Source organism: Anastrepha ludens, chromosome 2 (genome assembly GCF_028408465.1).
Source record: "Anastrepha ludens isolate Willacy chromosome 2, idAnaLude1.1, whole genome shotgun sequence".
Classification (NCBI taxonomy): Eukaryota; Metazoa; Arthropoda; class Insecta; order Diptera; family Tephritidae; genus Anastrepha; species Anastrepha ludens.
The window spans coordinates 136162446-136176421 of NC_071498.1; the positions used below are offsets into that span (position 1 = coordinate 136162446).

The window sequence follows — 13976 nt, forward strand, 5'->3', positions numbered from 1 at the left end:
GGATACAAGATGATTTAAATCGCCATAGGTGGGCGATGTCAGCTTCAGCGTGCGGAAGCAGATGTCGTACAAAGCCTCGTTGTCGATGCAGAATGTCTCATCGGTATTCTCGACAAGTTGATGTATGGACAATGTGGCATTGTATGGCTCCACGACGGTATCGGAAACCTGCAAAGTACCAATGAATGAGTGCAATGTTGCAAGCAAGCAGCCAACAAGCAGGCAAGCAGCATTCCGGTTGGTTTGATGTGCCACAGATGGCCAGGCAATGAATCGCAGCGTATTGTTGAAGTTTGTTGATTTGTTGTTATTGTTATTGGTGTTGTTGGTGAGCATTGCGCATTATTTTTGTTGTTATATGTGCACAGTGCGGTTGGTGGTTGCCACAACAATCACATCAGCAGTAGCGGCAGTCATAGTAGTTGTAGCCGTGGCACAGGTTGGCCGGTTAGGCAGCAGGCGTTGAGGTATTATGTGGTGCAACAGGCAACAGGCCACAGGCGAGTAAATAACGAGTGTTAGCAAGCGCATTGACGATGTTTTGTTTTTTTTTTGTTTCATATTGATTTAGGTTGCAGGTGTCGTGCATGCACACATAGCGCGTTTGCGGTACGACGTTGCGGCAAGCAAGTGGCATAGAAGAAAGAAAATAAATGCGATATCGTTTAGTAAAATAAATAATACGGTAAATATTAAAGCACTGATATAACTGTAAATGTCAAATATTATTGAATTTTAGAAACTCACGCTTAAGCCTACACAATAATGTTTAAACAGTAGAGTAAAAAAAAAAAAAATAGTAATAATAATTGGCGCCTACACTCCTGTTAGAGGTTTGGCCATGTTTTTTGCATAGTAGAATGTATGTAATGAGAATATTGCCGTTATGATGGGCAAACTCTTGGTTCCTTACAATAAATCTTAGCACACAAATTTGCGGTTATTATCTAAGTATATCTCTGCAATTTAAAAAATATACCAAAATATATGTACATATGTATGTTATGGGAAGTTTTAAATTTTCTTACGGCATAATATGTTAAAAATATTGTGTGAAAATTTGAAGTGAATCCGACAAAAACTTTTCGAGTTATTCAACAATTAACAGAGGTCACTCGGGCGCACCGGAGCGTTCGAGAGCAAGCAGCTAGCTGAAAAAATGGATGCTGCACGTGTGAAAGTGGCAGATAGGCGCGCTAACGATAACACTCGAGAAGGTAGAATGCTACGTAGGCTGAAGAACTAATTATTTGGCCCAGGAATAGATGACACAGTGTAGGTAATTAAATAATTCGTATAAATCTACATAAATCGATGGCGAAACTTTAAATGCGTTTTTCTCAAAACTATGTTTTTTGAACAAGTGATCACTGTAACTTCAAAACCGCTTGGTAGATTTCAATAAAATTTATACTGGAAATATAAAATACCCAGAGCTCAACTTCCCTCACTAGGGGACGCTCCTCTGATGCTTTCTGACAAGGTGAAGTACCTAGGTATTATCCTTGACAGCAAGCTTACATGGAAGCCCAATATTGAGGAAAGGGTGAGGAAGGCAACAATCGCCTTGTATGGGTGCAAGGGCGCAATTGGCAAAAGATCGGGCCTCTCGCCTCGAGTTGTTTTCTGGCTGTATAATACTATTGTAAAGCCTATCTTGTTATATGGAGTCATAGTCTGGTGGAACTCACTAGAGAAGACGACATTGGTGAAGAAGTTGGAAAGAGTTCAGAGGTCGGCACTCATTGGAATCAGTGGGGCGCTTCGAACGACTCCTACTCTGGCGCTCAACGCAATGTTAAATGTGGTACCCGTAGATATCGCAGGCAGAACTGCCGCCACACGTACCGCAATCAGATTGAGGGGCTGGAGCTATAAGCTCAACCTCCCTTATGGGCACTCAAGCATCCTTAGAAACTTTGAGTTCATCCCTCTGTCAACAGACCAGTGTATACCCTCGTTTAGTCCAACCAGAACATTCTCCACTCACATCCCGTCAAGGGAAGAGTGGACGGGGGGCTACACTTGGGGGCAGGGCCTGGTGAACTTGTTCACGGATGGATCGAAGTTGGAAGGAAAGGTTGGCGGAGGAGTCTTTTGTGAAGGGCTCCCCATCAGACTAAAATTCAGGTTACCGGACCACTGCAGTGTGTTCCAGGCAGAGGTAGCCGCAATCAAGGAGGCAGCTGATTGGCTGCTCAAATGTGTACTAACAGTCAAGAAGGTAAATATTTACTCCGATAGCCAAGCGGCAATAAGGGCCCTCGGGTCTATGACGGTGCATTCGGAATTGGTCAAGGAATGCTTGACCTCACTTTCGACTGCGTCCGAATTATTTGACATCAGCCTCATCTGGGTTCCCGGTCACAGCGACATTGCGGGAAACTGTGAGGCGGATGAGGTGGCCAGACAAGGGACATGTGAGGTGATTTCCCCGCGGAGGGAGAAAATTGGAATCCCCCTGACTACCTGCGGTCTGCTCCTGGAAAGATGGGCATCGCGCAAACTCAGCGAGCGCTGGGCAAATGCACAAACGTGCAAAGTCGCGAAATCCTTCTGGCCACGTGTGGACCGAAGGCACTCGGGTGAGCTTCTGAGGCTGACAAAATATCAGCTCTCCAATGTAGTGGGTTCTCTCACAGGACACAATGGGCGAGGAATGCATGCTGTGAGACTTGGAATCACCTCGAGTCCTTTCTGTGCTGGATGTATGGAGGATGAGGTGGAATCATCTCAGCACCTTCTCCTTAGCTGCCCTGCCCTGGTGGGGCTAAGATTCAGGCATCTTGGCTCTTACTTCTTTGCCACGCCTGCTGATATAGCTGGCGCTGACAGTAAACATCTGATGAGTTTCATCAGCAGCATTAAGCGGTTGACGCACACATAGTCATCGTTCATAATCCGCACGCTCCTAACCTTCCCATCACCACCTCTCCCCGCCCTCTCCCTGCACCTCATCGGTCCTTCCCCTCTCCTCAGTTCCTTGACAATGGTATCACAAAGGACGAATCTTTCTTCGTCCAAGTGTGCTCACTCCCTGGGCAACCATACTAACCTAACCTAACCTATACTGCTTGGAAAAAACATAAAAAAACTCGTGCCTGATCGAAGTATTTTTTTGAAAAATTTCGATTTTTTTTTTTGAAAAATTTCGACTTTTTTTTAACAATTAATTGTCGTTTTTTTTCTTGTAAATCTGAAAAATATTTCCTTGGATCAGGCACAAGATTATCTATTAATAAAACTAATTTCTCTTGTCCGATTGATTTTAGATTAATCTTCAAAGACTTGTGATGGTCACCGCAAGGGACTTCTGGAGAAATGGGCTCCACACAAACAGCGATAACTTTTATAATTACTAATTTTTTTTTTTTTTTTTTAATTTTGCTAAAGTCAAGTCTATGTTTTAATTTTATTAATGCTATGTTTTTATTTTTGTAAAATAAAGCAATTGACTAGCAAAATATTGAAAATCATAATTTTTTCGGGCCTCTGACTGCCCCTAACCCCTTAATAACTGTGTCTAGCAAACACAGATTTGTGTAAAGATTTTGTATTTTGAAGTTAATCCCTCCTGGAAGGTGTTTTCGATATAAAAGAGGCGTTCCTATGAATCAAAATGTGTTAAAAAATCAATGAACTAATTTTCAGACTATTACAAATCAAACAATTTAACGTAAGGCGGCTAACAAACATGCAACAAGCAGCCTGCGCTGGAAAAACTGGAGCTATGATATCTTGCCCATCAGAGGTACTTAATATTATGCTCCACCTGTTACCAATAGACTTACAACTACTTACAGCAACGAATACCGCCTTCAGAATAAAAGAAGCTGTTTTTTGGAATGCTAGGATGGTTGGTCATTGAGTTACTTAGACAGCCAAAAGCTTACCCACCGCCACTCTAGACTTCAGAATAGAGTTTAAGGTAAAGTTCCCCACGCGAAAGGAATGGGATTTTAATTTAGTAGTCAAAGGTGATCTATTGTGCGCCCTTATAGCTTGCAGGATAATTAGAAATCATTCACAACAATTAGCGGAAGTATGTATTTTTTCAGATAGTCAAGCAGCCATTTTTGCTTTAAAGTTACCTATAACCAATTCCAAAATTATCAAAAAATGCAAAAAAGAATTAGGAACATAGAAAGAAATAAGAAAGCTGATGAACTGGTCTTTGGGCATTCTATAACGAATCCGATGAGGTTGAAATAGGCAGGCCCAATGGCGTGCACAAAAAGGTAGATTTTCTTACCATTCCAGATGCAGGCCGTTGACAGTTAGACTAACACGGATACCGTCAAAATAACTAAGCAAACGTGGTCGAATTTCAACAAATCCAAAACCGATAAGTTGTTAAGAAAGCCACTAGCAGATATATTCAAAATTACGTTAACAACATCTGGCCATTGGTCTTTGGGAGGCCATGGTAGGAAGATGGCGTGGTTGCACAACGATAGATGTAGAATCTGCAAGCAAGAAGAATCTAAAGAAACAGTTTTTTCATGAATATGCCCCATTGTTCAACTACGAGCAGTGCAGCTATAACCTAGCTTGAGGGCGACAAGATTTACCTGTTTTTCAGTCAAAATCACTGTTATTCTGGAACCTCGAAGATGACTGTCGAGCTGGGAAATTTGGTTTTCGGTAAAGTCTGGAGGGAACCAGAATAGTTATTGGAACTTCCCTGTAACCAAATGGAAAGGATTGCCCACATCATGGAGCAAACATAAATTCCCTCTTTAAGCGCTCGCTACCTACCCTCCACGCGATAAGTCATAAGCCAAGTACTTGGAAGACATATTCGCGGTGTTCTAATAAGTTTTTGTTAATATAATTTCACAGTTTTAATTCAAGCCACTAATTCTTGTTTTCTTGTTTAATTTAACCACAACAAAATTGTTGTCGTTTAGTTTGCGATAATCGACAAGTTAACCAAATAGCGATTTTATTTTATCGAATTTCGTTATGAAGTGGGTTACCGAATAGCAAAATCGTAAAAATTGTGGTTAAGCAAAGATAACAATGTGAATATCGACAAATGTGTTATTGAATTGCACTAGAGGTTCCATATTGTGATTAAGCCAAGGTTATGCTTAAAAGAACTTAGTAATTAAATAAGCTCCTCAGCAAAGAACAATTGATTGCAAATTAAATACACTAACATCTACATATGTATGTGCATCTGTGCGCCACTTGGTATGCTACAAAATCCATCAAATTTGATCAAGACTGTAATTTTTAAGGTTTACTAGTATATAATAACACAAAGTGAACAAATGAAGCAACGAAAGCAGGAATAGTCATTATAGAGAAGCTCTATTGCCTGAATTTCGGCAGTCAGTTATAACACTAATTGGACCTTGTATGGTCAAGCGCAGCCATACACACACACACTATCGAAGCTGGCATTGAATTCGGAGCTGCACTACAGTTATGCACATATAATAAGTCAATGTTAATTAACAAATTTTAATTTTTATATTTATACATGAATACAAATAACAATGAAGATCGTAATAATCATTTCAATTAAATTTTACTATACAGACAATAACAATCTTAGTTGCTCACAATTGGTAAAAAAAATACATATTTTCTTGAAAACAGCATTCGTCGGACTTAATTGATATAAATACCTCTATACACACTCATGGCTCGAAATTTTTATTTTGAAATTCAAATAGAACGACTCTTATGTACAATAATTATCAAAATTTCTTATGCTTGAAATCTCCATTTGAGAGTAGCAGTCAATTAACATGACTGTATCCATTTATATATTCTAAAATATTATTGCCATCAGAAAATACAATTATTGCATCTACTGAAACAAAGCCATATACAAAAACAAGCATAGACAATGCATTTCCAAGTATTTAGTTTCTGCAAATTACGGCGTTTCATCAAATTGGACAATGGGTATTTGCTGAGCAGTATGAAAGGATTATTAATTTGATTATTGTCTATCAGCATAGATATTCGTACGCATTCTTCTACTCGTATCTATGTTAGAATACTCGAACAAATACTTATATGTATGTATGTATGTTTATGTTTGTGATTAAGGAAATTTGGCGCATTGTAAAAGTATTAGGTATCAAATTTCCTACAATTTATTTATTTATTAAAAATCTTATGTTTGGATGTGTGTTTTTTCATAGTTTTTGTTCAGTAATGAAAAATCTGAATTTATGAGAGTTAATTTAGTCATGTCGCCTCTTTATACAGAATTATTGGGAACTTATACTAGAAAAGATTAAAACCGAATAAGATTCTGGCTGCCGTAGCCGAATAGTTTGGTGCCTGACCACCATTCAGAATTCGGAGAACGTAGGTTTGAATCTCCGTGAAACACCAAAATGAAGAAAAATTGCTCTCTAATAGCGATCGCTCCTCGGCGGGCAATGCCATACCGCCGAGTATATTTATGCCATGAAAAATCTCCTCATCTATTATATAATATATATTATATAACAATGAAATGATGTTCGTTTGTACGCATTTTTTTGGGCCGATACGAGGCCAATTTTATTCGTTCTTTTTTGATATTAACGGGACCCACTAGGGGAAGGTTTTTAGCAAAAAAAATTTTTTTTAAATATTTTCTTCATATAAAAAAAAAAAAGAAAAAATCAAAATATTGTACAAATTGTGTTTTTAGTGAAAATTGCCGCAGAACTTGCTCGATTCTTAGATTAAGTTTCGAATTAACATTCATTTTATGTCTACAACTTTTTTGGAATAAATATTCGAATTTTTCGTTATTGTGAAACGATTTGTGTCGAGTTGCTAAGTTGCAAATTTTTTCGGCGAAAAGTAAACATAAACACAGAGGTTTGTACGCTCTTTATGAAGAGAAATGCTTCAGTACACATACACGAACGCCGAACTACTGATTTGTGTTTTGTGTGCAGTTCATTTGTGAGAGCCACAAGTGTGTTGACCAAGGATAATAGATTTACCAAGGTTTGCCAGACAAGAAACAGTTATTCGGCTATCAGAGAATTTGACAGAAGTTGTTGTTGAATATACGTCAAACGAGGCAAGGATGATAGATTTACCAAGGTTTGCCAGACAAGAAACAGTTATTTGGCTCTCAGAGAATTTGACAGAAGTTGTTGTTGGGTTTACGTCAAACGAGATATACATTTTGTAAGAACAAGGGAAATGTTCAAACGGACCTGGTAAATCTATAGGCCTTGTGTGTTGACAGTTTTCTTTGGGTATTCACATCGATAAGATTACAATAGAATACATTGTTCCCGGATTGATACGAATTGAAAAAAATAGCATTACATTTTCGGAATGGCAGATTTAAATGAAGTCGGAATCAGTGGAATTATTTACCGAAGAGGATGGACACATGAATACACAAAATTCAGATAATTCCAACTATATGAGCGTGTTTGAAAACATGGGAATTCAGATCGATGAGGACAATGTGATTGTTTTTTCAGACAAAAATTCAACGAACAACGAGTCAAAGACGGAAATTGTTCATCACGAAACGAAAACACAATCCGAAGTTCTCAATCGAGAACTAGAGCGTGAATACCATTATGATTGTAATGAACCAAACACATTTGCAACATCAAATTTAACGAAATTTAATGACCAACAGCAACATGTTTATGATACACTCATGAATAATGTTAGCCATGGAACTGGTGGATGGTTTTTCTTGGATGCTCCTGGGGGAACAGGAAAGACCTTTTTGATTTCATTGATATTAGCAACAATTCGATCAGATAATAACGTTGCATTGGCACTCACTTCTTCCGGAATAGCGGCTACATTACTGGAAGGTGGTCGCACAGCACATTCTGCATTAAAGTTGCCTTTGAATATGCAGCTAATGAAACACCAACATGTAATATTTCGAAAACATCTGGAATGGTAAAAGTTCTTAAAGTATGTAAGCTCGTCGTATGGGACGAATGTACTATGGCACACAAGAAATCATTGGAAGCACTTGATAGAACTTTGAAAGATCTACGAGGAAGCCAAACAGTCTTTGGAGGTGCCATGATTTTATTGGCTGGAGATTTCAGGCAAACAATACAGTGGTTCCAAAATCTAAGGCTGCAGATGAAATCAATGCATGTTTAAAATCACCGTATTTATAGAGACATGTAAACACGTTTACACTTGCTACAAACGTACGTGTTCAACTACAGAACGATCCGTCAGCAGCTGAATTTTCACACCAATTACTGAAAATCGGAAATGGCCAAATGTCTGCCGATCCAACAGGAATGATTATATTGCCTAACAATTTCTGCACTTTTGCACAGTCTAAAGAGGCATTGATACAGAGTGTGGAATTCCAAACATAGTTCAACATTACAAAAATCATGATTGGCTCAGCGAAAGAGTAATTTTAGCTGGGGAAAATAAGGACGTCAATGATATAAATGCAGCTAAGTCAATGGACACTATTACTGATCAAGATGATGTCGTAAATTATCCAACTGAATTCTTAAACTCACTCGATTTGCCAGGCCTAAGACCTCGTAAGTTACGATTAAAAATTGGAGCACCGATTACTATGCTCCGCAAGAGTAATGTGCCACGACTTTGCAACGGTACCAGACTCGCTGTGAAAAAGCTAATGGGTAACGTTATCGAAGCAAAAATTTTGAAAGGAAAGTACAAAGGAGAGGACGTTTTGATACCCAGAATTCCACTGATTCCGACGGATTTACCATTCGATTTCAAACGTTTGCAGTTTCCTATTCGCCGTGCCTTCGCTATGAGAATTAATAAGGCGCAAGGACAGTCTCTACAAATGTGCGGTATTAATTTAGAATACCCAATTTTTTCTCATGGACAATTGTATGTAGCTTGCTAACGAGTAGGCAAACCATCCTGAGCAATCGATGGAAAAACCAAAAACGTTGTCTACCAAAAAGTGTTACAATAAAGTTCGAATGAAATTGTATCAAAGAATTTGCTTTGTTTTTTTATTCTCTTTCAGCAAATCATTGAATTTACCGCCTAGCGAAGCGGGCGAGGGTACGCTAGTAATATGTATATATATATTTGTATATATATACTAGGGTCCTATGTAGGTTAAATTATGCTCTTATTTTGGGGCAGCCTTGTGAAGTTGTTCGTAGCTTATTATACCATTATTTTTAAATATTATTAAGTACTTTGAAGGATAATACAGTTTGGGTATGAAAATGATAGAAAACGGTTTTTTCAGATAGTGGCCGTTCCTCGGCAGGCAATGACAAACCTTCGAGTGCATTTCTGCCATGAAAATGAGTTGCACATGAAAAACGATCTGTCGTTCGGAAGCGGCATAGAACTTTATGTCCCTTCATTTGAGTAAAAATATCAAGGAGCAGCATCTTTGCAGTTATTGTGTAGAAGAAGATTATAGTGAAGTTCGATGATAAAATTTGCGCGTAATTGTGTAAGTTGCTCTTATTTTATGGACGAATTCTCGGAAATGAATTTCAAAAACTACTTTATTTAAGTAAATATCTTTCGAAAGTGACGCCTAGATGTCAATTGTGAATAGTTCCTAGATGGTGCGTTTTTTATGTCATCTTTGACATTTATCAAGTGGACAGATGACAGATCTATAATTTTATACGATAGAAAAACGCATTCAAATTATTGAAACTTCTTACGAAAATTTTCGATCTTTAGGAACAACATATTGCAAATCTATGTTTTGTTTCATGGAAATAATTGTTCGAATGGTTAAGTGATGGTGAAAAAATTTTAAGAAACTTTTTCCGCCTAGGATAGAAAAAGGACTGACAGGCCAGGTTTGGATTGTTTTTTTTAAGTAAAGTCTATGAGAATAAGCTAACTACGATTTCAGAGCTCAAAAACTACATACGGATCGAGATTGCTGAACTCAATGCGATAATATGTGAGTGAAGCCTTGAAAATTTTAACTCTCATATGACAGCCTGTAGATGTGTTCATGGTGGACATTTAAATGATGCCATTTATCACATATAATTATTAGAGCCGTGTTTTAAAATAAGAAAAACTGTGAAACTTCAACATATACGAGTATCATATTAATTTTTTCATGTTTCATTTTAAAGCAACAACTGCGCGCGTCTTTTGAAAGACCTTTTGTATTATATTTAATTGTTTTTTTCAAAGTTGGTCTTTCCTGTAGTACACTATTATATTACCTACAGGAAATTGCGCAAATTTTCACGCTTATTCATTAACGCACCACAATATTATCCAAATAAGTGGAAAGTGGAGAGATGGGTTTGTTTTTAGGATATTTAGGAAGGCAGCAGTTGGGGCGCACGTCTGATGGCGTGATTAGATCGCTTAACAGTAGAATAACAGTGCTATTTGCTGCCAATCGCAATATTTATCTATATGCACCTGGTGCACACACAGCGTAATAGCATACAATATCAGCATTTGGCTACGCTTGTTTCATGGCAAACACAAATTAGTTTAGTGCAAACCAGACGACCTCCCGGACGTATGAGTAACAAATATTGCGGCTGTATGCAAATGGTCAAAAGGCTAACGAGTATCAACCAAACACATATATGTACTTATAAAGGGTGGTTAAATTTCAAGGGCCGATGTTGAATGTGAACCACACCTAAACATCAACGACACTGTTGGACTTCTTTCTTTGGGGCTATTTGAAAGAAAAGGTGTACGTCGATAAGCCAGCAACAATTCAAGAGATAAAGGATGAGATAATTCGGAACATTAACGGCATAGAAAATCAATTATGCCTCAGCGTCATCGAAAATTTGGACCATCGGTCGGAGGTGTGCCGTCGAGGCCGCGGCAGCCATTTGGACTATATTTTGTTCTATACGTAATTGAGCCTTTCCAATGTTATCATAATAAAGAGAAATGATAAGAATTAAAAATAAAATGTATTTTACTCAAAATCAAAACCGGCCCTTGAAACTTAATCACCCTTTATATGTGTGCGTATGCAGATGTTTCTTTGAGTGCCGAGTATATATGTATGAATACACATACAACTAAGCGACTATATGTGCGTGTGTGTATGTTCCTTGATTTATTGCTAATACTTTGCGTACCTGAACTGGCCTTGTTTGTTGTGCTGGCTGTTGTTTGTTGTGCATTTCTATTTCCATTCCCATTTCCAATTCCATTTTCACGTACGCTATTATCTATTAGGGTACACCTAAGCATAGTTGCACAACAACTAACTGGCATACACAAATCTATCATAATTTGTAAACGCTACGACATGCACGTAATTAGAAATGAATTTCATATACAATAATACCCATATGCGCTCTATGGCCTCTGGCACCTGCCGCCTGCCTCTACGTATAATGTACAGTTTGAGTTTGTTTTTTTTTGTACAAATAGGTATTTAGTACTGTACTGTGCCCACTTTGTTCATTTTGCGCCGCACACAAACTCCTGCACTCACACATACAAATATGTTGCACTTATGCAAGTAAACACAGTCGAAATTTGGAAAGCACTACTTGGTAAGCAATCAAAAGTGGAATTACTCATATACGAGTATGCACGAGCAGAAGTATACACATATAAATGAGCAATTATTAAACACGAATGCATTTGCTGGTATTATGGCGCTGTTATTAGGATGCATCTTCCTGTCTGTTGCCTTTACTCGTACCCTTCCTGTTCAACCAAATACGTAAGTAAATTGGATATACTTAACTCCCTTTGTGTGTGTGTGTGTGTATGGTTAGGTGTTTGCAAACCTTTGATTTTATATCATTTGTGCATAACGAATGTGACTGCTGAACTTAAATTTATTAATGACCAACTATGCTTTACAAACAAAATTATATATGTATATATTATAGTCTCTGAACCTAATTGGGTATTTGGCCAAGCTCTTCCTCCTATTTATGATGTGTGCTTTGATATTTTACACAAATGAAGGGGACTAAAGTTTTATGCCGGGGGAAAATGGGGTTGGTGACGCGAACACACAGCCCATCCCACACAAACGTCAACGTCACCTTCACGCGGTACCCCCCATTCAGAACAAATGAGGCTCTGACGACGGAGTGAAGGCGGGATAACCTTTCCACCAGCGAGGAGGAAATTCCTACGCCATGCCCGCCTGAAGGCAGACCGGCAGCCCCGGATCCAGGCTCGAATGCAGAAGGCCAATCCCCTACTCATCTTAAATTAATGGATTACAGAAACCACAAAAAATAAAGAAATTAATAAGGACTCAAACAAACCGATGATGATCTTTAGCATGAAACAAGGATTACGAATAGGAACATGGAACGTGAGCTCACTGCTTGAACCAACTAAGCTTTCGCAATTGTGTACGGAGTTTCATAGTTACCGACTTACGCTGTTCGGGATGTGCGAAATTAGATGGGCCGATTCGGGCGAAATTATAACCACAACAGGCCATAAACTCTTATTTTCCGGTAACCGTGCAAGTCAAAGAAGAGAGAATGGTGCCGGTTTTCTCCTCTCAAAGCCAGCGGCAGATGCTCTTATAGAATGGAAAGCGCACTCTGACAGAATCATCTCGATAAGGTTGTGCACAAGAGCAAGCAAGATGACGATCGAGCAGTGCTACGCTCCTACGAATGTTGCGGATATGAGAGCCAAGGATGCGTTCTACAGCAGTTTAGCAAACACAAGGAGCGATATCCCCAAAGGCGACATAGTCATCTTAATGGGTGACATGAATGCACAAGTAGGCACTAGCAACCGGGGCCGCGAGAGAACGATGGGCCAGCTTGGTTTGGGCACACTCACGGAGAACGGCCAATTATTTACAGAGCTTTGCGCCGACCACAAACTTGTTATAGGGGGTACGCGCTCTTCTGCCACAAGCGTATTCACAAGCCGACATGGACATAGGAAAAATATAAGAGGAGCTTTTTCTGTACGGCTAACTTACTTAGAGCTTACAAGTACGTTGTGATCCCTGTGATACCAGTGCGCGACACGGGAACCTTATTTATTTTTCTTCTTGCAACTACATTATGATTTTTATGAAGCGCAAGATTGATCCCATTCACATACCAGACAGCTCCGTAAGAGAATTGAAAAAGTATCTGCTTAAAGCACTTGCTCTGATTGAAGCTAAGGCTGGATAATTGCAAAGGAAGTGTTCAACTGTTTCTTCCTCATCTCTATAACTTCTACAATATTCATGGGAGAGAACTCCTAGTCTCAAGGAATGCCTGACAAATAGCCAATAACCGGTTATACAAGCCACCCCATTCCAGATATCTTTATTGAAACGAAAAGTAGTTCCTTTGCCTTTTTCATATTTATTTGCGGCCACAGTAGCCTCGCTGTTTGTGTCTCCATGCCCTAAGCACCCTCTTGGATAATGTTGTTGATTATTAGTTTCCGCGTGGCCATAGTTATCCCTATGGTACTTCTATCACTAAGCAGTTGAAGTGTATTACCATGCCTGGCTAGCTCATCTGTTTTACGAATTTTTTCAATACTTATGTACCTCGGAACCCAAATATGATAAAGATGGGCTGCCCGGCATTCCAATGCATCCTTTGATCTTAGTATAGCCGCATTCATTGATTAAATGGCCGCTTGGCTAGTAGTTTTCGTTACTGCATGCTACATTTACATGAAAAAATCAGCTAAATGGCTATGTTTTTTCTTTATTTATAATAATATTTGGTATCTACTTATAATAACATCTATTTTTTCTCTTAAGAAATTTAATTAGGCAGAACATATGTAAATGAAAAAATTAATTTAAATGAGTTATAGAAAAGAAACTAAAAAGTTCGACCCAAATTGGGGGACATCAGAATTCGTTTTAGAGGTATGGTTCCTTCGGCAAAGTTTCTTATTTTGATCCCTAGAATACGATTTTCACAGAGCAATGGGCGATTTTTTTGCCTCCCCACAAATCGACCCGGCCTAATATATATATATATAAAATGCATTCGAAGCACACAATTTTACACAGCAACATACCTTCTATCCGTATGAGCCCCACCATTTTCTCTACC

General features: G+C 38.6%; 1 protein-coding gene across 1 annotated transcript in view; it reads right to left on the reverse strand.

Annotated features, from left to right (window-relative positions):
- Nucleotides 1-13976, reverse strand: part of LOC128855415 (tubulin beta chain) — a 76066-nt gene that overhangs the window by 23134 nt on the left and 38956 nt on the right. Inside the window, exon 3 of the mRNA XM_054090286.1 lies at nucleotides 1-168. Within this exon, the coding sequence (XP_053946261.1) occupies nucleotides 1-168 (168 nt within the window). The remainder of the gene's footprint in view (nucleotides 169-13976) is intronic.